Source organism: Somniosus microcephalus, chromosome 11, assembly GCF_052327205.1.
Source record: "Somniosus microcephalus isolate GS21.2 chromosome 11, FLI_Smic_1.0, whole genome shotgun sequence".
Taxonomy (NCBI): Eukaryota; Metazoa; Chordata; class Chondrichthyes; order Squaliformes; family Somniosidae; genus Somniosus; species Somniosus microcephalus.
The window spans coordinates 156,597,363-156,621,952 of record NC_140997.1 but is presented as its reverse complement, the minus strand read 5'-3'; the positions used below and the strand labels follow the sequence as shown (position 1 = coordinate 156,621,952).

The 24,590-nt window shown below is 45.0% G+C and overlaps 1 protein-coding gene across 2 annotated transcripts in view; it reads left to right on the top strand.

Annotated features, from left to right (window-relative positions):
* LOC147110955 (metabotropic glutamate receptor 7-like) overlaps positions 1-24,590 on the top strand; it is a 1,230,052-nt gene that overhangs the window by 962,653 nt on the left and 242,809 nt on the right. The window contains exon 8 of one of the 2 annotated variants that reach the window (XM_086001374.1): positions 4,573-5,508. The exons of the other annotated variant lie outside the window; for it this stretch is intronic. Within the exon in view, the coding sequence (XP_085857500.1) occupies positions 4,573-5,508 (936 nt within the window). The remainder of the gene's footprint in view (positions 1-4,572; positions 5,509-24,590) is intronic. 2 annotated transcript variants of the gene reach the window in all.

Below are 24,590 nucleotides of genomic sequence, written 5' to 3'. Positions count from 1 at the left end.
TTTCAGTGATTCATGTACAAGGACACCCAGGTCCCTCTGAACACCAACATTTCCCAATATCTCACCATTTAAACAATATTCTGCTTTTCTATTTCTCCTACCAAAGTGGATAACTTCACATTTCTCCACATTATATTCCATTTGCCATGTTCTTGCCCACTCACTTAGCCCATCTATATCCCTTTGAAGCCTCCTTGTATCCTCCTCACAACTTACATTCCCACCCATTCATCACCAATCCTGTGATAATTACTCCCATTCGGTGGTCTCGCACTAACGATCCTGTACCAAGAGCATTTTTGATTTTCTTTGCCTTTAAGTGAAAGTTAAGGAATTGGATAGGACAAGATTTTGAATGCAAGCCTTTCATCGCTGCAGTCTCCATTTGAACCCAGACCACAGGAGGAGATGAAAATGTTCCTTTTCAGCTGGACATATAGGTGAAATGCACTTGGGCAGTCTAAAGCTAGTTCTTAGTACATATACAGCCACAAAACCCCTTAATAATTGACAGTCAGCAGCAATTTTCCCTCTAATTTTTTTCTGGTGCGCGGTCACTTTAAATTTGCTGCAGCGGCCAAGTATGCACGGTATCTTTTCCAGCAGCTGGTGAGCGGCCCGTGCGAGACCTCGCGATTGCGGCCGCCCACCTTAGGCGGGACATTGGTCAGCAGCCAATTTCACTCAAAGGCTACGGGTAACTTACGGGAGAAATTTTTAAAAATTGGTCGCACTGGTGCAGTAGACGGTGCTCTTCTGAGCTTTGGGCTACGATACATTCTCTATGTGGCAGCCGTGGCTCAGTGGGCAGCACTCTCACCCCCGAGTCATTAGGTTGTGGGTTCAAGTCTCACTCCAGAGAATTAAACACGTAATCTAGGCTGACACTCAGTGCAGGTCTGAGGGAGTGCCGCACTTGACAGCAGTGCCGTCTTTCGGATGAGACGTTAGGAAGGAGATATGGCCTTGGACAGAGTGCAGCGTAGGCTTACCAGAATGATACCTGGACTCCAAGGGTTAAATTATGAGGGGAGATTACACAAACTAGTGTTGTATTCCCTGGAATTTAGAAGGTTAAAGGGTGATTTGATCGAAGTTTTCAAAATATTAAGCATAACAGATAGGGCAGAGAGAGAGTTAGATATATTTCTTAAGGCTAAAGGGATCAAGAGATGTGGGGAGAAAACAGGGACAGGGTACTGAATTTGGATGATCAGCCATGATCTCATTAAATGGCAGAACAGGCTTGAGGGGCCGAATGGCCTACTCCTGTCCCTATCTTCTATGTTTCTATGTTTCTTCTATGAAACTATTTCCGCTGGTTGGGGAGTCTAGGACTAGGGGTCATGGTCTAAAAATTCAAGCCAGAGCTTTCCGAAGTGAAATTAGGAAACAGTTCTACACACAAAGGGTGGTAGAAGTTTGGAGCTCTCTTCTGCCAATGGCAATTGATGGTAGTTCAATTGTTAATTTTAAATCTGAGGTTCATGGATTTTTGTTAACCAACGGTATTAAGGAATATGGGGAAAAAGCGATTTATGGAGTTAGATTGCAGATCAGCCATGATCTCATTGAATGGCTGAACAGGCTCGAGAGGCTAAACGGCCTACTCCTTTTCCTATGTACTTCATTGGCTGTAAACTACTTTGTGAAAGGTGCTATGTAAAGGCAAGTCTTTCTTTCCTTCTTTTCTTCCTTCTTTCTACTATATTTCTGTCGTAAATCATTTTTTAATATGACTTTAGATGCATAGAGTAATGAGGATTTAAAAATTGGCTTCAATTAGCAATAGCTGGGACATTGTGTTCTTTTGGCTCCGGGGCCAATGTACAAAACTGTTGCAAGTTATTTACTGTTCCATGGGTTCATCTGGTTTCCCTTGGGTGGTGTTGCCAGTATTCCTAAATTAATGAGGTTAGAAAAGTACATGATGTTTGAGTCAATCCCTTTTACAATCTTAATTTAAGCAAGTGTTGTATACTTGGAAAGTAGACTCATCCTTTATTCCTGTCTGATCCATCAAATGTTTACTGTTCACACCTTATCGACGTGAGTAGTAGATTCATATCTTGATTGCCTGATTATTGGGTAGAATCCATTTTGATTTTCAAATGAGGCTGCTTGAATGTCAAAGAAAAGCTAGATTGTAATTGAGTTGGAGCTGTGCTTCATGAGGCAACAAGGAGGGACTCCACGGAGTCTGGTCCATTCAACAGTTTATCAGAGTTGGTTCAAAACTGATTGAAATGAACTTCTAAAGATTCAAACTGATCTTTGTTTATCAAACAGTTTAAGTCAAGAAACTGCTAATATCTCCTTATGTGGCTTGGTGTCAAATTTTGTTGGATAACTCTCCTGTGAAGCACCTTGGGATGTTTTAGGTGCTATATAAATGCAAGTTGTTGTTGCTGTGTAATTATCTTGTAAATAAATCTGACAAATTAACCTGAACATTACGGTCTCATGAAATGATATTTGCTGCCTTTTGGAGTGAATAGGAGAACATGGTGCGCAGCCCACGTAATCTCTGGTGTGTAAAAGCATGGAAAAGGCTATTGATTAGTCCCGCAGTGCACTGCCCAGTCACGACACACATATGGGTGAAAGTTTTAGTTCATAGGAGATTCAAATCTGCTTATGGAAATTGTTTGTTTTGCTGCAGACAGCATTTACGTGCTGGGCGACTGCCAAAACTGTGGCAAGGGCCAACTCGTTCCGAATAAATGATTAATTACTTTTTTTAAATAATGAATTTCATCCAACCACATTGAATATATCACAAAAGGAATTTGTATTACTAAGCTATTTTGAGGGAGCAGGTGTTCTAAACCAAGCAGGTTTTAAATGAAGAACCTGGTGACCATAGGGTTAATTGAACCCAAGAATTCTTCCCAAATATAGGCGTGGTTAGGTGTGCACAATTAACAGGTTTCTTTGAAAACTCTTGATGCTTAACGAACAAATAAGATCACTATGGTCTCCCTGGCAAAGAGTTTAAAAACCAGCATACCTGCGTTTAGAAATTAGGAGTAAGAAGTGAAGTCTGGTAGAATATTTTCACCCAGAAGATAATGGGCCGGATATTCCGATCCCTACGGGTGGGTACGCGCTGTGTATTCACCCGTAGGGACATTGGAAATGCCAGTTTCAGGCATGCGCTGGAAACCGGCATTTCCGATCTGTCAAGAAAGCTCGCAGAAAACTCTTACAATTCTTGCGCCTGATAAAAGCAGGTGTAAGACCTGCTTTTACCAGGATGAGTTGAAAATTTAAAAAAAAAATGTTTCCATTGATTTATCATTTAAAAATATTTCAAAGAAAGAAAAGTTTATTTTTAGCTCTGTTAAAAACTTTAATTATTTTTTTCAAAAATTAAAATTTTTGTTTATAATAGTTAATTTATGTAATTTCAAGTCATTTTTAAAATGTGATCTTTTAAAAAAAAATTATTTGAAGTTTTACTATGTTTTGGGGGTGATTTCCATTCATATATTTGACAGGTCTTCTTGTCAAATGTATGAAGGGAGATTCCCTTCTCTGATTGGCTCCCCATGGCCCACGTGATCCCAGGGATGCTGCGAACTGCCTGCGCCTCTGGGATACGTGGGCCCTGCACCCCGGCAGTTTGGAGAGGCCCAGCAGCGGAACTGTGCGCCTCCCGGGAGCCCTCAGGTAAGGGCGCAGATTTTTCCAGATCCCAGCCCTTTGCCCGTGGGAGGCCTGTGATTGGAATATCTGGGCCAATAAGAGTTAAGAAAAATGTTACCAGGTAAGGCAGAATTACATAGGACTTTACAACACAGGAACAGGCCATTCAGTCCAACAGGTCAAGCGTCCTCCCACCTTACTTTGTCTCACCCTATCAACATATCCTTCTATTCCTTTCTCCCTCATGTACTTATCTAGCTTCCCCTTAAATGCATCTATGCTATTTGCCTCAACTACTCCCCGTGGTAGCAAACTCTCTGAGTAAAGAATAGGTTCTAGAGCTGTATTTCTGGAAGGGAAGGCACTTGTTGGGTAGGTGGGATTGATCTCTGAATAAAGTGGGCCTATTGGGCCGGTTTTCAAAAGTTGCTTGGGAGCAGAATCTTCCGAAACACTCCACAAGCACATTGAAGTATAGGAAGGAGACCATTGTTCAAATTGGGTTCTCGAACTCCCGGGATACATGGATTGATGGTTGCCAGAGCTTCAAAATACAGCAAAGTCTGGTTTTGCTGAGTCCAAGCTTGCTTTAAATTTTCAGATCCAGAACTGGAAAAAAATTGACGATGGTGAGATTTGCACCTATGTTGAAGGTGCATGATGTTTATGAAGGATATCAGAATCATCATATCAGCACTTGGTATACTGGATTGACATAGTCAGGGCGGCACTCTCTTTATCATTTTTTCCTTTGCAGGGGGAGTGTCGGGTGGTATGGTGAGAAGCGAGGCTGCCTCGTATAATTTCTCTTAAACGCAGCTGATCTGGTCATACCAGGCGAGGCTAGTTCATTAAGGAGGTCTGGGTAGCACGGTTCCACAATCATGGCGACGTGCTGAGTTTCTTCTGTCTGCCTTTTCACAGGTAGAAGATATGCGGTGGGCCGGAGGAAGCCGCCAGCTCCCCACCTCAGTCTGCAGCTTGCCGTGCAAAGCTGGGGAACGCAAAAAGATGGTGAAGGGGGTGTCCTGCTGCTGGCATTGTGAGCTCTGCGACGGGTATCAGTATCAACAAGATGAATTCAGCTGTTCCCTTTGCAAGTACGACATGAGGCCCAATGAGAACCGCACTGGCTGCAGCCAGATTCCAATTGTGAAGCTCGAGTGGCATTCGCCATGGGCCATTATCCCAGTGTTCCTTGCCATGCTTGGAATAATTGCCACGATTTTTGTGATAGCTACTTTTATACGGTACAACGACACACCAATTGTACGGGCAACTGGTCGGGAACTCAGTTACGTTCTCCTCACCGGGATATTCCTTTGTTACATCATCACCTTCTTAATGATAGCTAAACCTAACACAGGCATTTGCTCATTCCGTCGCATCTTCCTGGGCCTTGGCATGTGCATCAGCTATGCGGCTTTGTTGACTAAGACAAACCGGATTTTTCGCATCTTTGAGCAGGGGAAGAAGGCCGTGACAGCACCCAGGCTCATCAGCCCAACCTCCCAGCTGGCAATCACATCCAGCCTCATCTCAGTCCAGCTCCTTGGAGTCTTCATCTGGTTTGGGGTTGACCCACCAAACACCATCATAGACTATGATGAACAGAAGACCTCAAATCCCGAGCTTGCGAGAGGTGTCCTCAAGTGCGACATTACAGATTTACAAATCATATGCTCCCTGGGATATAGTATCCTTCTAATGGTGACATGTACTGTTTATGCCATCAAGACAAGGGGCGTCCCAGAGAACTTCAATGAAGCTAAGCCTATAGGATTCACTATGTACACTACCTGTATAGTATGGCTTGCCTTCATTCCAATATTTTTTGGCACTGCTAAATCAGCAGAAAAGGTAGGTGGATTTTTTTTATTATAATGCATTAGTTGCTGTTTGAACATGTAAGATTGAATCAATGACTATTTGTTTAATATGTTTCTTAATCATATCATTTAATATTAGTTGCTCCAGCTATTGGTTTACAAGATGGGTTTGGTAAGCCCTGGTGTCTGTCTCTATGCCGTGGAGATGAACTTAATCATAAAAATTCTGAGAACATAAGTAAGAGCAGGAGTAGGCCATATGGCCCTTCGAGCCTCCTCCGCCATTCAATAAGATCGTGGCTGATCATCGACCTCAACTCCACTTTCCCGCCCCATCTCCATATCCCTCGATTCCACTAGAGTCCAAAAATCTGAATTAGAACATTGCAAATACAGGATCCATTCTCTCTCTGCGAGAGAGAGGGCCCCACATCATATGGCTCATCTCAGTTGATGTTGTATCCTGTTTCCTGTTTGTGGAGCAATTTTGATAGTATAGAAACTCAGTAATAGTTGTCATAGCCACAGTGTCTTGGCTGCTTTGCTTTCCTCATTGTGAATAACTGTAATGATGAGCACTGTTCTTATTTTATTCCTCCTCTTTTCTTGCTTATGACTTCACATCCTCCTGGAGTTGGGAATTCAAGGTCAGGGATGCAGACTCCTCCACAAATACTATCAAAATTGCTCCTGACCAAGAACTGCAACATTTCCCCAGACTTTGAACTGAGGAATCTCATCCAACTGAAGAATGCAGGTTTAAGCATCAGACAAAGGGTAGTAGAAATCTGGAATTCTGTGCCCCAAAAGGTTGTGGCTGCTGGGACAATTGGAGCTTTCAAGACAGAGATCACTAGATTTTTGTTAGGTAAGGGTATCAAGGGCTATGGAGTTAAGGCAGGTAAATGGAGTTAAGGTGCAGATCAGCCGTGATCTAACTGAATGGCGGAGTGGGCTTGAGGGACTGAATGACTTACTCCTGCTCTTGTGTTCATAGACAGCCTCAGTGGAAAAACTTGATTACTTGTATCGTCTGATCCAATTCCTTTATTCTGTTATGGTTTACAAATGAAACACATGGTGTAGATTTGAAGTGGTAGCTTGCCTGTATATGTTGGAGATGTATTTTCTACTGTATTTGATTGTGTTATTGGGAACTTTGAAAATAAGTCAGATGACTATGGGATAGTGACAGTCTATTGTAGAAGATTTTTGAGTTAAAAAAGTATGATTAACCTCCATTGTCCCCGTTGATTGAGCAGGTGATGATGGGCTTTCACACCAGAAATAAAATGTTGAATTTCTTTAGTAGTGAGGAGAGATTTAAACTTAAAGTTTTAAATGTTCCACAATGTATCTCATGGATTAAGTTGCTGAGAGATTAATCAAATGCACTGCAGCCCATTATTTCATCTCATACCCGTCCTTGTGTAAAACACAGGTGCAAATTTTCCCTGATTGTTTTACAATGGACCTCACTGCTCAGACTGATGGGTTCTGGTAAAGTGCACTTGATGAGGTAGTCTGTCTTATGAGCCTTCTCTGCTGCAGGTAAAGAGAACACCGTTTATCACAACAGGAAGCTAACAGTGTGATGACATGAATTTCAGAGCTGGTTGATAGGATTCCTGAAAACCTGCTTAGGAAAAATATCAAGATGTAGCTGGTGACTGGACTGCTCAAATACTGAACAGCTTTGTTGGATGTTCATCGAGGTCCCATATGTATATGAATCCAAATATTTTACATTAAAAAATAACACGAGGGAAAAGGCCTGTTGTTTGTATAGAACTTGACAACACATGTATAAAGAATGCATTTACCAGTTTGCTACAAATAGCAAACACAGGAAAACTTCAAATTGCAATAATGCAAGAAAGGAAATAAGGACAAGTGTCAATGCACAGGGAGATGAGATGAATATGCAGCTGTCCCTAAGGATGTACTGGGCATCACCAAATCCTGCATGGGCCCATTAGGGAAGTGGCTCTTATAAATTACTGAGGTGTATGAGTCTCAAGCAAGTGGACCTATTGTATTTCTTTATTATTCAGAAAAAATACTGTACATTTTTTTGTTCCAGTTCTTTCCTTGATTTGTTTTCACTTATTTGAGCACTGTATCCTGACACACACCAAGTCCCATTCACCCATCACCCCTGTGCTCGCTGACCTACATTGGCTCAAATTTAAAATTCTTGTCCTTGTGTTTAAATCCCTCCATGGCCTTGCCCCCGTTCCCCCCATCTCTGCAACCTCCACAAGCCCTACAACCCTCTGAGAAATCTACGTTCTTCCAAATCTGGCTCTTGTGCATCCCCAATTTCCTTCGTACCTCCATTGGTAGCTGTGCTGTTAGCTGTCTAGGCCCTAAGCTCTGGAATTCCCTCCCTAAACCTCTCCATCTCCCTCTCCTCCTTTAAGACACTTCTTAAAGCTAACCTCACAGAGCAAACTTTTGGTCTCCTGTACCGGAGCATGAATTGTGGAAAATTAATCCTATTTTCTCTGCCTCTGCTTCCAATCTTTATTTTCACAACTGTGTGAGTAAAAAGCTCCTGAGGTCCCCACCACCACAGAAGCCAGTCGTCAGCCAATTTGATTCACTCCACGTGATATCAAGAAACGGCTGAGCGCACTGGATACAGCAAAGGCTGTGGGCCCCGACAACATTCCAGCTATTGTGCTGAAGACTTGTGCTCCAGAATTAGCCGTGCCTTCAGCCAAGCTGCCCCAGTACAGCTACAACACTGGCATCTATCCGACAATGTGGAAAACTGCCCAGGTATGTCCTGTCCACAAAAAGCAGGACAAATCCAATCCGGCCAATTACCGCCCCATCAGTCTACTCTCAATCATCAGCAAAATGATGGAAGGTGTCGTCGACAGTGCTATCAAGCAGCACTTACTCACCAATAACCTGCTCACTGATGCCCAGTTTGGGTTCCGCCAGGACCACCCAGCTCCAGACCTCATTACAGCCTTGGCCCAAACATGAATAAAAGAGCTGAATTCCAGAGGTGAGGTGAGAGTGACTGCCCTTGACATCAAGTCAGCATTTGACCGAGTGTGGCATCAAGGAGCCCTAGTAAAATTGAAGTCAACGGGAATCAAGGGGAAAACACTCCACTGGCTGGAGAAAGTGGAGTTGGTTGTCGTTGTTGGAGGCCAATCATCTCAGCCCCAGGACATCCAACATCAACATCCTGGGAATCACTATTGACTAGAAATTAACTGGACCAGCCACTTAACTACTGTGGCTACAAGATCAGGTTAGAGGCTGAGTATTCTGCAGTGAGTCTCTTGACTCCCCAAAGCCTTTCCACCATCTACAAGGTACAAGTCAGGAGTGTGATGGAATACTCTCCACTTGCCTGGATGAGTGCAGCTCCAATAACACTCAAGAAGCCCAACACCATCCAGGAAAAAGCAGCCTGCTTGATCAGCACCCCATCCAACACCTTAAACATTCACGGTCTCTACCACTGGTTCAACGTGGCTGCAGTGTGTACAAGATGCACTGCAGCAACTCACCAAGCTTTCTTCAGCATCACATCTCAGTCCCGTGACCTCTACCACCTAGAAGGACAAGGGCAGCAGACGCGTGGGAACACCACCCCCTCCAAGTCACACACCATTCTGACTTGGAAACATATCGCTGTTCCTTCATCATCGCTGGGTCAAAATCCTGGAACTCTCTCCCTAACAGCTCTGTGGGAGTACCTTCACCACACGGACAGAGGAATTTTATATGAACACATAAACCTCCTTTACTCCCAATCTCTTCCCTTTTGTGACTGAATTGTAACTGTTGTAAAATAGCCAATGGTCTTTAGCATTTGCTCTCACTGACGAGATAATCAATGCAGGGTCTTCTGAACATCATTGCATCACTAATTGTGCCATCAATAACGTAATTCCACTGGACTTTGAGAGCCTTCTGATTTATGTGGCATATACATTGATTTGGACTTTCACCTCTGTGGTCAGTATATGGTCAGTATATCATCCTTCCACAGATCCACCAATGATGGATGCACTGCTGCAAAGACAACCTCCTATATCCATCTTCCTGGCCTACCAGCAGAACAGACAGAGGAGGGGGAAGAGATCTTTGTGGTAGGGATATTGAGAAGCTGAAAATAGAAAGAATTAGGGTTGTGGTTACATTTTGTTATGGTGCTCCCCAGAACGTGTGAGTTAGTGACTCATAATGGACAAAGAACTGTGGCAGGATTTTGATTGGGTCACTGCTTTATGTGCCTGGAGTAGATAAACATGCACCAACACATTTGGGTCTTAATTTGCACCTTTATGTTCAATGTCGTCTCTGCAAAGTGTGAGGGATTGACCTGTAGACCAACATGACCGATGCTGAGTTTTTTTGGCATGCTGATGTCATGAAAGCCCATGCATATTCATTTACAAGTTTTTGTGGATGAATCTAAGGTTGGTGCAGTGAGGGAGGAGATGAGAAAGGGAAGACTGAGAAAACAAGCAAAGACTGAGGGAAGGAGGGACTGACAGACACAAACACACAGAAAACAGACTAAGGGAGAGCAAAATGACACACTAACTGGGAGAGGAAGAGAACAGGAAAATCAAGGAAGTGAAGGTAACGAGAAATCTGAGAAGACACAAAAACCACCCAGCTCAGCAAATAAGTAGTGTTCCCACCTTTATGTAATTTTCCTTCTATGACCTGAGTTGCAGTCACTATATTCAAAGCAAAAAATTGAGGTGTTGGGAAGTAACGGGGGAAATTTTAACCCTCAATAACGGGTGGGTATGGGTCGGGTGGGATATTAAATTGTAAAAAATCTCAAACCCGAACCTAACCTAACCTGCCCACTTCTGGTTTTAACAGAGGCGGGTCGAGTGGCGGGCTGCCAACCTGCTCCCAGGAGGCAGGTCACTCATTTAAATATCATCATAATGGGGCCTCAGATTATAGCTCCATTTTAAATTTAACACAGCTGGCCAGCCGGGTTTTCTGGGCCTTGGGAAACCTGACAGCTAAAGGGAGGCGAGGACTGCTAGATCCAGCAGGTAAGTGCCTTTCCAGCACTGCTTGTGGGCCAGGAGGAGCCGGACTGTTTCCACTTCAGTTCTCCTTCACGAACGTTCCTGGTCTTGATGAGCAATAAGAAAATTAGATTCATAGAATGACACAGCACAGCAGGAGGCCATTTGGCCCATTGTGCCTGTGCTGGCTCTTTGAAAGAGTGATCCAATTAGTCCCATTCCCCTGCTCTTTCCTGATAATGTTTTCCCATTCAAGTATTTATCCAATTCGCTTTTGAAAGTTACTATTGAATCTGCTTCCACCATCCTTTCAGGCAGTGCATTCCAGATCATAACAACTCACTTCGTTAAAAAAATGTTTAAAAAAAACTACAGTCCAGGGACCAGTTGAGCTGTTACCTGCACATTTATTTGAATTGACTCAGCCTGAATCTTGTTACAAAATGAAACAAATAGTCCTAGCTGGGTAGAATTAACAAAATAATACTTACATTTATACAGTGCTGTATCACGTCTGAAAGTGCTTGATACAACAGATTCCTTGCAGTTTTTTTGTAGACACTAGGGCTATGGTATCCTGCAGTCTTGCAAACAATGACAGAGAAAGCTTCCAATAAATCGTTCGTCGCTAGTAGAAAAACTGTGGAACCAAAATAAAGTTCAAATGAAGCTTCGCCACATCCTGTATTAGCAGGGACCTGGCTATCATTACTTTCTGGACAATATGTCTTGCTGGATCTTCCCAGGAGTGAAATTTGTCCTTTACTCTCTCAGTGGGGTGGCTCTCGTCTGTAGCAAGTGAGCAGTAAATTTCAGAAGATCCAGAAATAATTGTTCTTGGTAGGGGAAATGTAGGTCATTTCTTTTTTGCAAAAAACCAAAGCAAACTGCATGAGGTAGAAACATTCTGAATTGCTGGAGGCAGCCTGCAGCGTTGGAAGATCAATAAAGGTCCAAATCAGTGGCTGCCCTGAAGAAATTTGTTGCGATTAAAATAAAAGTACAGCTCCCTGGGTACTGTGCAGAGATTAAGATTGTAATTCAAGTGCTGGAGCTCCAGTATAATCATCATGCATACCTAGTGGCTATGATGCATTCTTGGGAGTACTTTGGATCTGCATTGTAACAGTACCTGTGAAGACACATCTGTTGAGATGTGAGAGAGGGATGATGAAATGTTATTAAAAAACTGTTAAACGGATGACTTGTATATTCAATTAAAACAAACGGTTAGGCTGAACAAAGGATACATGGTAATTAGCAATTGGATGTAGGTTTTATCCCCAAGTGGGCCAAGGCCTGATTTTTCAGAAGCATTGGTGTTTAGAATACATTATTAAACGTACTGCTGCTGCTGGGATGATCCAAGCAGTACTGTGGAGTCCGTTTGCTGTAGTTTTTGTCAAAATCATTAGGTTGAGCAGACGGTACCATTTAATAGTGGCCGTGATATCCTAAGACAGACAACTGGGATGAGGGATGTTACTCAGAAAATATTGGACAGGGCCACAAGGACAAATTAACTGGGGCCATTTCACACGAGGTTCAAGTTTCCTTTGAGGGAACAATGTGGTACAATTTTTTGTGCTGAATTTTCCACTTGTGTTTTATTCCAAAGCAAGATTGTTTATGCGATCGCCAGGCTTCTGTACACAGGATGGGCCCCGTAGGCAGAAGTGAAAATGGAGGATGTTATGAACTAGAAGCCAACAGATGAACATGTGCTTAACTTACAACAACTTGCATTTATATTAAGATAAAGATTTGGATTTCCATAGCGCCTTTCACAACCTCAGGAATTCCCAAAGCGCTTTGCAGCCAATGAAGTACTTTTGAAGTGCAGTTACGGTTATAATGTAGGAAACACGGCAGACAATTTGCACACAGCAAAGTCCCACAAACAGCAGTGCAATAATGACCAGATAATCTGTTTTTTTAGTGGTGTTGATTGTGGGATACGTATTGGCCAGGACACAGGGGAGAACCCCCCTGCTCTTCTTCAAAATAATGCCGTGGGATCTTTTACATCCATCTGGGATGGCAGATGGGGCGTCGGTTTAACATCTCTTCTGAAGGACAGCACCTCTGGAAGTGCAGCACTCCCTCAGCACTGCACTGGAGAGTCAACCTAGTTTATGTGCTCAAGTTTTTCACTTCAGTTATGTAGAGAGACAAGAGAAGCTGGGGTTGTTCTCCTTAGAGCAGAGAAGGTTAAGGGGAGATTTAATAGACGTGTTCAAAATCATGAATGGTTTCAATAGAGTAAATAAGGAGAAACTGTTTCCAGTGGCAGACGGGTCAGACGACACAGATATAAGGTGATTGGCAGAAGAACCAGAGACAACATGAGGAAACATTTTTTTTACGCAGTGAGTAATTGTGATTGGGCGGTGCCTGAAAGGGCGGTGGAAGCAGATTCAATAATAACATTCAAAAGAGAATAAACACTTGAAGGCAAAAGATTTACAGGGCTATGGGGAAAGAGCAGGTGACTGGGATTAATTGGTTAGCTCTACCAAAGAGCTGGCACAGGCACAATAGGCTAAATGGCCTCCTTCTGTGCTGTATCATTCTGTGATTCTGTGAGTGAAACTGCAGTCTCTGGAGTGGGACTTAAACCTGCAACCTTCTGACTCAGCCTTCAACATAGGTAAATATCTCAAAAAGCTTCACAGGAGTGTAATCAGACAAAAATTGACCTACTGTTACAAGATAACAAAGAACCCTTGCTGTTAATCACAAAACTTCAACAAAAGTTATTATCAGGTAGTCAATGGAACATTTTCCAGCTATTTTTGCACCTAGTGGCAGCTACGTACCCAGATCAGGTATTAGGTGCAGAAAAAGCGTCTCCCATTGCCAGCAACACTGTTTAAACCCCCCCTGCTGTATCACGGTGCCTCCTCCACTTGCTATACCAATCAGTCCTTGGCTGAGATGGCACATTTATTGTCAATTTACAACTATGAACCATTTTGTGCTGCAGACTCATGGCCAAGCTCAGTTCACTTAGAATCTTTTACAGCCAGGTCCCAAAGTTAAAAATCAATTATTCGCACACAGTGCCCTACCTAACCCCATAAAATATGCAACAATAATTTCTAATGTGAAGTATAACAAAGTAGAATTTGAAAAAAAAAATATTTAAAGTGGAGAAATTTGATTACATTTTTATTTTTACTGTAAGCTCTGGCATTCCCTCCCTAAACCTCTCTGCCTCTCTCCTCTACTTTAAGATGCTCCTTATAATCTACCTCTTGACCAGGCTTTTGGTCACTTGTCCTGATATCTCCTTCTTTGGCGTAGTGTCAAACTTTGCTTAAACGCTTGTGAAGCACCTCGGCACTTTTTACTGCATTAAAGGTGCTATATAAATGTAATTGTTGTTGCTTCTTTTGTTTCCCAGTGCAATGGGGAACCTGTATCTTCAATACTGCAATGAGGCAATGATTTGTGACTGTAGTTTACAGTCTGCAAACTACACGCTCTGCAGATTACCCAATATTTTCCAAATTCCTACAGTTGCAAAGTTGTGGTGCTGACATTTGGCATCATTATGGAGTAACCAGTAACAAAATTGATCGAATAAATGAAAATAATTTCAAAAATATATTTCTATTGTTTTAATTAACTGAAGAAAAAACTCAGAATTTTCAGGTCATCCATTTGTATTTCTGCTGTAGTAAAGGGTTTTGTCACTTAACTAAAGGCATAAATTTATCCCAATATCATATATTATTATCATATATCATTAAATATCACAGCCTCTACCTAGAAACAGAACCAAACCGTATCTGATCAATGCCGCACCTTTGTTATGACAACATACTTGGAAGTGTTATGTATGAGAAAGAAGTTGTCTTCTGCATTTTCATTTATTATGTTAATTCATGTCACTGAACTGTTTTGAAACTAGAATGAGGTCTGCTGTCTGTACTGAGAGTTGTATAGTTGAGTTTAATCAGACTATACAGCAGGGTCAAGAGATGAAGAGTCAAGCCTGTCAGATAATTTCTTATTTCTCTAAACAGTCTGCCTCTACTAGATTATACTGCTGAAATCATGCAGAGAGCCTTATGAATGGGCATTGAATACTGACATTTTAAATGTACTTCAAAATACAGGAGGAATAAAAACTTCACGATAACTCCCACCTTCATCATCACAGGGTTCATTATAATCAATAACAAGTGTTTGTGAAGGACATACAGGACCTAGACTCTTTATGTGGGGGTCACTTTAAAATAGAACAACCTATGACTCCCTTCAGGCACTGTAGGACCCTCCAGTTTTACTGCATATTCAATGTCTGTCGAAGGGCACTAGGGGACGATTTTCTCAGCCCTGAGGAGGCAGGTATGGAGGCGGGACTGCCGGGAAAATGGCAGAACTTGGGGGCGGGTTAAGCCCAGAGCGGGGGAGGGGCAGTCGAAGCTGTGGACTGATGAAAAGCAGTCAGACTTGGTGTAGGCTCTGACGCCATTTTGTGTTCAACATGCAGTCTCAAGAATTAAACCTTTTCTGTTGAACCTCTCCGAGTTCAGTATTTTTTGCTAGGAGTACGTAGACTCCTACAATATCATGTACATGAGGGAAGTTCATCATATGACATATTTTCCCTCTTTTATACCCTTAGTAACATAGAGTGCCAGCAATGCCTGTACACCCCTGGCACTTAGCGTTACAAGGGCTGTGGGAAGGGGAAAATTAAAATTCAAAGAGCAGTTTTTGTCTGTGCACTCGATCATAGAGCGCCCCATTGCATTGCCAAAACCAGCAGAAGAAGTAAACAGGATTTAAAACAGTTGTCCTCCTGCCTGTTGGAGTCCCATGGGCCTGCTGTGGCAAGATGTTGCAGCGAACCCTCTCTCCACACCCCTTAGTTCAGGTGGGTGCCCAGTTGTGGTGCAGAATGATGCAGGTGCCCATCCAAAACAGTTCAATGGTCCTGGCCCCGGGATGTTGGATAGAGTAAATAGGAAGAAAGTATTTCCACTGGGAGGAGGGTCGGTAACCAGAGGACACAGATTTAAGACAATAGCAAAAGAACCAGAGCGGAGATGAGAAGAATTTTTTTTTAAGCAGCGAGTTGTTGTGATTTGGAATTCACTGTCTGAAAGGGTGGTGGAAGCAGATTGAATAGTAACTTTCAAAAGGGAATTGGATAAAGGCGCTAAAGGCGATAAATGCAAATGATCGTTGTAGCCACAATTTGTACCAAGCAGATTTTGACATTTGATAATCATGTCATTCATTCCTCTATGGTCTGAATTGTTCCTTTTCTACAGCTTTATTTAATATCTGTTAGCTGTGGCTCAGTTGGTTGCACCCTTGCCTCTGAGTCAGAAGGTTGCGAGTTCAAGCCCCACTCCAGGGACTTGAGCACATAAATCTAGGCTGACACTCCAGGGGAGTGCTACACTGTCAGAGGTGCCATCTTTCAGATAAGGTGTTAAATCAAAGCTCTCAGGAGGATGTAAAAGATCCCAGGGCACTATTTTTCAAAGAAGAGCAGAGGAGTTATCCCCGGTGTCTTGGCCAATATTTATCCCTCAATCAGCATAACAAAAAAAACAGATTATCTGGTCATTATCACATTGCTGTTTGTGGGAGCTTGCTGTGTGCAAATTGGCTGCTGCGTTTCCTACAATACTACAGTGACTACACTCCAAAAGTGCTTCATTGGCTGTAAAGCGCTTTGAGATGTCCGGTGGTCGTGAAAGGCGCTATATAAATGCAAATCTTTCTTTCTTTATCTTTTAAGATGAGGACCAACCTCATTGGTCAGCTTGGTGTAACTACTGTCACTGTACTTCTGCCCCACTAGTTTTGGTCTTGTGGTTTTCTTTATTACACCAAATCCTTCCATTCTGTCTAGCTCATCACAAACTTTACCACCACTTTCCTTGATGAATTCATCACTGGCTAAATGTCTGACTTTTGTTGTCTGATCTGCTTTCCTGCTCTGCAACTCAAGCCTTTAAATACATCATCATCATACTTATCTGTCACTTTTAGGCATTTCTAGTTCATGACTACATTAGTTCTTCTCATTAATCCTAACAGCTTGCATACTTGAAATTCAAGGACTGGTTGTTCTCTGTTCCAGAACTTGAAAGGCTTTTGTCTTTATAGCCACACCACATTGCATTTTCCATCAGCTTGATGATGTGGGCAATGTGTATAACTAACCTTGCACCGAACCTGCTTAATATTGCACTAATCTTCTTGTAAACTAACAGTAGCACAAGACAACATTGAGCGTCTGTATCTAGCTTAAGACAAAGGGGGAAAAATTGGGTCGAAGTAGCGCACCGAAAAAATTAGCACCCCGTGCCCGAAATTCACTGGTAGCGCCCCAAGAGGAAGGCAGGGCGTTACTGGAAGCACTCCGCCTCCCTCTTAGGGCGCTGCAAGTGAATATCGCAACGCTACATGCCGCAGCACCACGCTCTGTGGCACGTCGCGCCGCGGTACTGCAGGCCTTCCTGCCTTATTAAAGGGGAGGGGCCTAGCGCAGTGCGACCCGGGGCCTAGCTGGGCCACCAGGGATCGGAGTGCCAGCAAAAGAGCACGGCACTCGAGAGGTGCCGGGCTCACGGAGCGCAGCCGGCACTCCGCCGGTGGGCTGCACAGAAGGCTGGGGACAGCAACGGGGGCAGGTGCTGGCAGGTGGCCAGCAACAAAAGTGGCCACCCGGCACCTCCCCTTTAATTTGCACTGCCCCGGCCGCAGGTAGGCCCCCTTGACCCTGTCGGACATAGCGTCCAGTGGTAAGTCTCAGGGGACACTACTGAAGATCACAGCCGGGGCGCTGTGCACGGCGATGACGTCATCGACGGAGACGCAGCACCGTGAGGCGCTAACTGCCGTCGCTAACCTCCCGCTGAACTTCGTGGGAGGCGTTGGTGGTGCCGTGCCCAGGCGCTAGTTGCTTTGCGCCCCATTAGCACCCTCTTAGGGCGCTAACGGGAGGCGCAAATCAACCGAATTTTTCCCCCTTTAAAGAGTTCTGTTGTTCATCTGATGGTTGGCTGTGCATCTCCAGCCTGAATCATGCTCAGAAAGAGTTCCTTCTTGCTCTTTTAATTCCTTACCTGTCTAACAAGGATAGTTTTGCCTTGGCTTTGCATACTTTAGCGAAATGTTTTTTTTAAACACTACGTACAAGTTTGGCACTAAGTTGGATATTTTCTCCTATCGTACAATTTACCACAGTAGTTACAATCCACAATCTGTTGATCACCTAGTTCCAATTTCTTTCCTCTCATTGCAGGAAGTGACCTCTCTGCTGCACTCACATTACTTGACACACTGCTGTTGTTGTCTAGGTGTTCCAGCTTCACTTTGCGGGCTTCTGTTGCTATCCAAATATCAACTGCTTTCTGTAGATCGAGAATCTCTTTTCTCTTACTGATCTGGCCCTGACTTGGTCATCTATTAGGTTGTGTGTAGGAATTCGGGTTGACCTCAGCAGGTATTGGACGAATGCCTACTAAATAATCGAGTTCGACTTCAGGAGAACAATCTAGAAGTTGTTTATTTACAAGAACAGACGAAATACAGCAGGTAAGGCGGCTGGATGCAGGAGCACTGTGAAGTAGGTCTTTCCCCAGCAGGGACGCCACGAGGACTGAGTCCGCAGTCCGCTGGATAGCGTGATGACGTCATCACGCTCGGCTGTGTTTTCCCGCGCTTCGGGCGTCACGTGACCGTGTTGTGTTGTCAGCGCGTTCGCCCGCGCTTGGGGCGGTCACGTGACCCGCGCCGATACGTCGATGCGTCTACCCGGCACTGAGGCTGGCCATTGTGGCTGAAGTCGCGAGCGCGAAAGGCACCTGGCACTGAGGCTGGCCGTTGCGGCCGAAGTCGCAGGAGCGGGAGAGGCACCCGGCACTATGGCTGGCCGTTGCGACCGTCGAGGGAGCGGACGGCCAAACTAGGCCGGCGGCCGACGCGTTTAGGTGTGTCACGTGATACGTGACGTGACGTCGGCGGGCTAGGGCGCGTCTTAAAGGGGCAACGGCCCAAACAGGTAAGTTAAAGGGGCAACGGCCCAAACAGGTAAGTAATATACATACAGTTAGGTTAAAGTGAATTATGTACATCTATCTATATATATAAAGCGGCTCTTCTGTCTGTCTGTCCCGATGTCTGTCTGTCTGTCTGTTCTCTATACGTTTGAAAGTTACAGAGCGTACCGACGTGCGCGTCGCCTCAAAAGAAAGCTTGCGATTCCGGACCGGTCATAGGCGTATTTATGTTTCGGCCGGACAAAAACCGCGCCCGCGGTATCCGAAAAACGTTCAGCCTTCCGCTCATTAGCACCTCATTAGCGACCGTGTGACGTCGAGGTCGACCAATCGGACGGCGGGTTCCTTCCTACAGTTGAGTGTCGAGTGACTCGACGATTGACCAATCCTACGCTTCGGTGACCTGACCGGTCGACCAATCGGTGCGTGTGTGGGCGGGCCTTATCCTTCTGAACCGAGGTGAGTGGCCGCCATCTTGATTTTTCACAATTTTTTCCCCACACTTTCAGTGTGTTAGGGAAGTAAGGTAAATATTTGAATTATGTGTTAGGGAATTAATTAACAATTTATTTGAGTTTTATATTGTGTTTAGCAACCCCCCCCTCCTCCTCACCCTCGCGCAGGGGGGACTCGGGGCCTGAAGCTCAAAAAATTTCTCTCTCTCTCTCTCTTTCTTCCCTCTCTCTCTCTCCTTCTCCTCTTCCCTCTCTCTCCTTCTCCTCTTCCCTCTCTCCTCTTCCCTCTCTCTCCTTCTCCTCTTCCCTCTCTGTCTCTCTCTACTTCCCCCTCTCAGGTTTCACGGTGTCGCGGACGGAGCGCGGGCGGGCCGCCCGAAGTTTCCCGCTCGCTAACGGCCGCCAAGCTGCCCTTGCCTGCTCCCCGCGGGCCGCCTCGCGCCGCCCGCACTGACCGCGCATGCGCCGCCCGCACTGACCGCGCATGCGCCGCCCGCACTGACCGCGCATGCGCCGCCCGCACTGACCGCGCATGCGCCGCCCGCGAGAGCCCGCTCCCGGCGCCGGCCGCCGCTCAGCATTCCCGCTATCGCAACGGCACCGGACCTCAGGCGCTAAGCAGGGGGAGGGGCCGGAGAGAGGGACAGAGGGGAGCGGGGGAGTAGGGGAGGGGTGGGGGTGGGCGAGGGGAGGGAGGGAGGGAGACGGGAGGGGAGGGAGGGAGAGGAGGGGAGGGGAGGGAGAGGAGGGGAGGGGAGGGAGGGATAGGACAGGGAGAGGACATGACAGGGAGAGGGGGGACACACAGGGGCAGGGAGACCAAGTGCCCCAAAATTGCCCTCGCAACGCGGGGCTCCCCAGCTAGTTATATATGTAAGGGACACCCGGTGGAACCGCCACATGTGTACAATTTTGTCTTTGATGGATCCATGCTCTCGAGATTTGGCTTTTCTTCCCAAATCTAATGCTTATATCATCAATGCTTATCCCTTGAGCTTAAAACCTGGAATTGCACATGTCTTTTGTATGTAATAATCCTCAAACCTTTAGTTTCCATTTCTCCTCCCCTCACCATGCATAAACATACTGACATGAATCAACTGAGCGGCCTGTGGGTGGCGCTGTCCAGGGAGAGTATAAATACTCGGGCACGGGCCCAGCTTGCGCAGGACATTCTTAACAGGAACTAGTGAATGACACAACTAGACCTCCATGTTATAAAACAGTTGATTAAAGCTTTGTTTAACGCTTAGACCAAGTGCCTGGTAGTTTTCTTACGTCACATACTATAGATTTACATACAATCTACAGCACAGAAACTGGCTATTCAGCCCAACTGGTCTATTTCGGTGTTTATACTCCACATGAGTTTTCTCCCATGCTATTTCGTCTAACCCTATCAGAATATCCTATTCCTTATGCTTCTATGCTATTCACCTCAACTACTCCACGTAGTAGCAAAGTTCCACATTCTAACCATTCTCTGGGTAAAGATTTCATTCCTGAATTCCTTACTGGATTTATTAGTGATTATCTTATATTGATGACCCCTAGTTTTGAACTCGCCCACAAGTGGCTAGATACACTTGCTTCCTGACAGTACTGGCCTGAACATTGCTCTTTCTCCTGTGTTTGTCACTGCTGCATGTAAATCAAAGCATTATTGGTATTGCGGTAGATGGAGAAGATGGGTTCGGGAACTACTGAAAGGTGATAGGCAGGGTGAGGGAGAAGCTGGGTGGAGACAGGCAGGGTGAGGGAGAAGCTGGGTGGGCATGGGCAGGGTGAGGGAGAAGCTGGGTGGGCATGGGCAGGGTGAGGGAGAAGCTGGGTGGAGACAGGCAGGGTGAGGGAGAAGCTGGGTGGGCATGGGCAGGGTGAGGGAGAAGCTGGATGGAGACGGGCAGGGTGAGGGAGAAGCTGGGTGGGCACGGGCAGGGTGAGGGAGAAGCTGGGTGGGCACGGGCAGGGTGAGGGAGAAGCTGGGTGGGCACGGGTAGGGTGAGGGAGAAGCTGGGTGGGCACGGGCAGGGTGAGGGAGAAGCTGGGAGGAGACGGGCAGGGTGAGGGAGAAGCTGGGTGGAGACGGGCAGGGTGAGGGAGAATCTGGGGGGAGACGGGCAGGGTGAGGGAGAAGCTGGGTGGAGACGGGCAGGGTGAGGGAGAAGTTGGGTAGGGGGATGTGCAGGGTGAGGGAGGTAGGTGGGGATGGGCAGGGAGAGGGAGAAGCTGGGTGGAGACGGGCAGGGTGAGGGAGAAGCTGGGTAGGGGGATGTGCAGGGTGAGGGAGAAGCTGGGTGGAGACGGGCAGGGTGAGGGAGAAGCTGGGTAGGGGGATGTGCAGGGTGAGGGAGGTAGGTGGGGATGGGCAGGGAGAGGGAGAAGCTGGGTGGAGACGGGCAGGGTGAGGGAGAAGCTGGGTGGAGACGGGCAGGGTGAGGGAGAAGTTGGGTAGGGGGATGTGCAGGGTGAGGGAGGTAGGTGGGGATGGGCAGGGAGAGGGAGAAGCTGGGTGGAGACGGGCAGGGTGAGGGAGAGGCTGGGTAGGGGGATGTGCAGGGTGAGGGAGAAGCTGGGTGGAGACGGGCAGGGTGAGGGAGAAGCTGGGTAGGGGGATGTGCAGGGTGAGGGAGGTAGGTGGGGACGGGCAGGGAGAGGGAGCAGCTGCTGAGGGTTAAAAGGAGTATTAAAAACTAAAAGAATCATATTATAGAATACATATGTATTTGTGTAATATATATAAAATATTTTTCTAAAAATAAAGTAAAAATTAACACCTAGGGAATTGTTCTCCTTACATTGCTTTCCACAAATAGCACCCTTGAACCCTACACAAATGCAGCCTCTACCCCTACCTCTTCCTCTTTGAAGTACCTACTTAACCTTATATCCAGCTCTACCTCTTGCTCTGCTGTCACTCACTTCAGCCTTAACCCTCCATCTATCCCCCCGCACCACCCCCAGGGAGGATGGCAAGAGACCACAGGCCCCCTGACTCGACCAGTTTCCCTCCTCCACCCACACGCCCTTCCAAGAGGCTTTGTTTGCTTACAAAATTCAACTTGTTTAAAATAAATCAAATTAGAATGAGGAAAGAAACTGCATTTTGCGGTCACCCATGGAGGACTGCGATTTGTGCCTCAGAGGCTTAATGGCTTAATAGCGAACCTGCCCTTGACCCAAAAAGTCACTGGGACCCTTCTGGTATTTATCATTTAGACACTGGAATGGGAACTTTTCACACCAATCATTTTGTATGATTGGCAGTGACTGTTTTAATTCATCTTTTAATGCTCTGTCTCATTTATAGTTGCATAGGATATAGACCCTCAGTAAATGAGTTTAGGATGTAGCACCCGATAACATGAAACTTGTGCAGTTATTTGAAGAATGTATTGCAAGAAAAAGTTACTAACTACACTGAATTATAAATCACATCACTACAGACAAGTCAAAAAAGGTATGGTGTCACATAAGGCAAGATAACCAAATGAAGATGTGGTACATTACATTCTTCCTTTGTAACATTGTCTTATTTACCATTAGCACAAGTTTCCTTTCAGCTGTGATGTACCCTGACTGGCAGCTTAGGACCTAGAGAGCGGGATTCTAAACTCGCCTCTCCGGAAACCATTTTTCTTATTCAACTCCAGCAGGATTGCATGTTGTACAGACCCCTGCACCCTGCCTCATACCTGTTTAGCTTTGGCTTATTTTCCCTCCATACTTGCAAACAGGATCATAGACTGCCTTCCAGTAAAAAAAAATACTATTTGCTTGTCATTGTGAAGATCAAATACAGCATTTATTTCAAGAATGAAGTAGCTGTTCTCAGCTTGTCAGATATTGTGCATCATCTGTCTCTCTCTCCTTCTCTCCCCCCTTTTCTCACTCTCTCTTTTCTCTCTCTCCCTTCTCCTCTGTCTCCTTTCTCTTCTCTCGCTCTTTCTGTTGTTACATCTCTTGCCCTTTCTCCTTCTCGCTCTTTCTGTCCTTCTCTCTCCTTCTCCATCTCTCCTTTTCTCTCTCTCTTCTATTCTCCTCTCTACTTCTCTCCCTTTCTCTCTATCTTTATCTTCTCTCTCTCCTCTCTGCTTCTCTGCTCCCATTTTCTCTTTCTTCTTTCTCTCCTCCCACTCCTATCCAGTTTCTTTTTGAAGGTGTTAAGTAACACAGTCTCAATTAGTTTTGATGGGAATCTGTTCCACAACTCCACTTCCTTCTGAGTTTTAGTTTCACTTGAGGCTTGTTGATTTTAAATCTGTGCCATGTAGTTCTGTGGTCACATTCTAAGTTAAAGAGCCTGCTTATATCTACATTGGGCCAGATTTTGTTGTAGCGGGGCATCAAACAGTGCTTGCCATTAGCTAGGTTTGCCCCATACCCTTCAGCTCAAAACATTTATTGCCCATTAAGTTGCTGAAAGTGCGAGCTGATAACGGCGCAGCGAGGGAAACAGTGCATCTGGGACCTGGGTGAACCAGTCAGATTGAAGGATTGAGAAATACAGTATACAGCAGTAGGACTCAAAAGAAAGTGTAAATTAGAGTGGGTGAATTCAATGTCAAATCAGGTACAGAAAGAGAAATAAGCAGAGGGTAAGAAAGATTGGATTGAGGGAAAGAAAAAAGAGACAGAAAGGAAAAGTAATTTTTAATTTATGTTTTTTAAGTTGACGTTTTGAAAATCTGAAGGAATGAGACTCCACATGTGTAATAGTTAATTTTCAGTGCCAGAGAGGTTGATTGGCAGTAATTAACACTTATCACGTCGTTAAAAGGGTACTTGTGTTTGTAATGACAAGACGTAACTTTCTGTGGTGAGTTAAGTTCCTATCTACCACGCAAATACAGCAACTTCTCGACATTCAATGCATTTCAATGGTGAAGCAGACAATGAAATGCCATTTTTGCAAAGCTAATGGTGGACTGGCGCAACACAGACAGCAACTTACTGATATTTGCATTTAACCGCGCATCTGCTCCTCTCCTGAATTTGCTGCACCATTTGTGCATAAGTAACGGTGAGTACCATTAGTCTCACCGTTACTTTGACAGCAAAATCAGGCCTATTATCTCTCAGTATTTTAAAGAGCTTGACTATATTTCCTCTCAATCTTTTCTTTGGGTGAATACAAATTCAGCTCTGTGAGGCTCACCTGAGACACCTATAAATACCAGACCTTTTATATAGATCATATTCATACATTTCTATACACGTCTGTAATTTAAGTGTCAATCAGGAGAATGTGCTTAATTTTCTGCACTGTTCCAGAGGATTAACTATTTGCAAATAGTGGTAAACCTGACATGTTGTGATTCGCACACATTGCTCACTATCAGTAAAGCAATTTTATTCTTTAAATGCATTCCAGGCACGGTTCCATTGCAGTCACTACTCTTGGTGTGATGACCATTTAAGATAGTGTATGTTCTCAGCAGTTAAAGATCAGTGACTGGGCTCCTATTTTGATGAAGAAAGAAGCCTATTTGTCCCACAACGTAGGTTTAAAAGAAAATTCTGCCCAGAGCTCGTCTGTTGGCCCAAATCTACATTGCACACGCACATTGTAGGGGGAGTTGATGAGCTTGCTCCTTAATG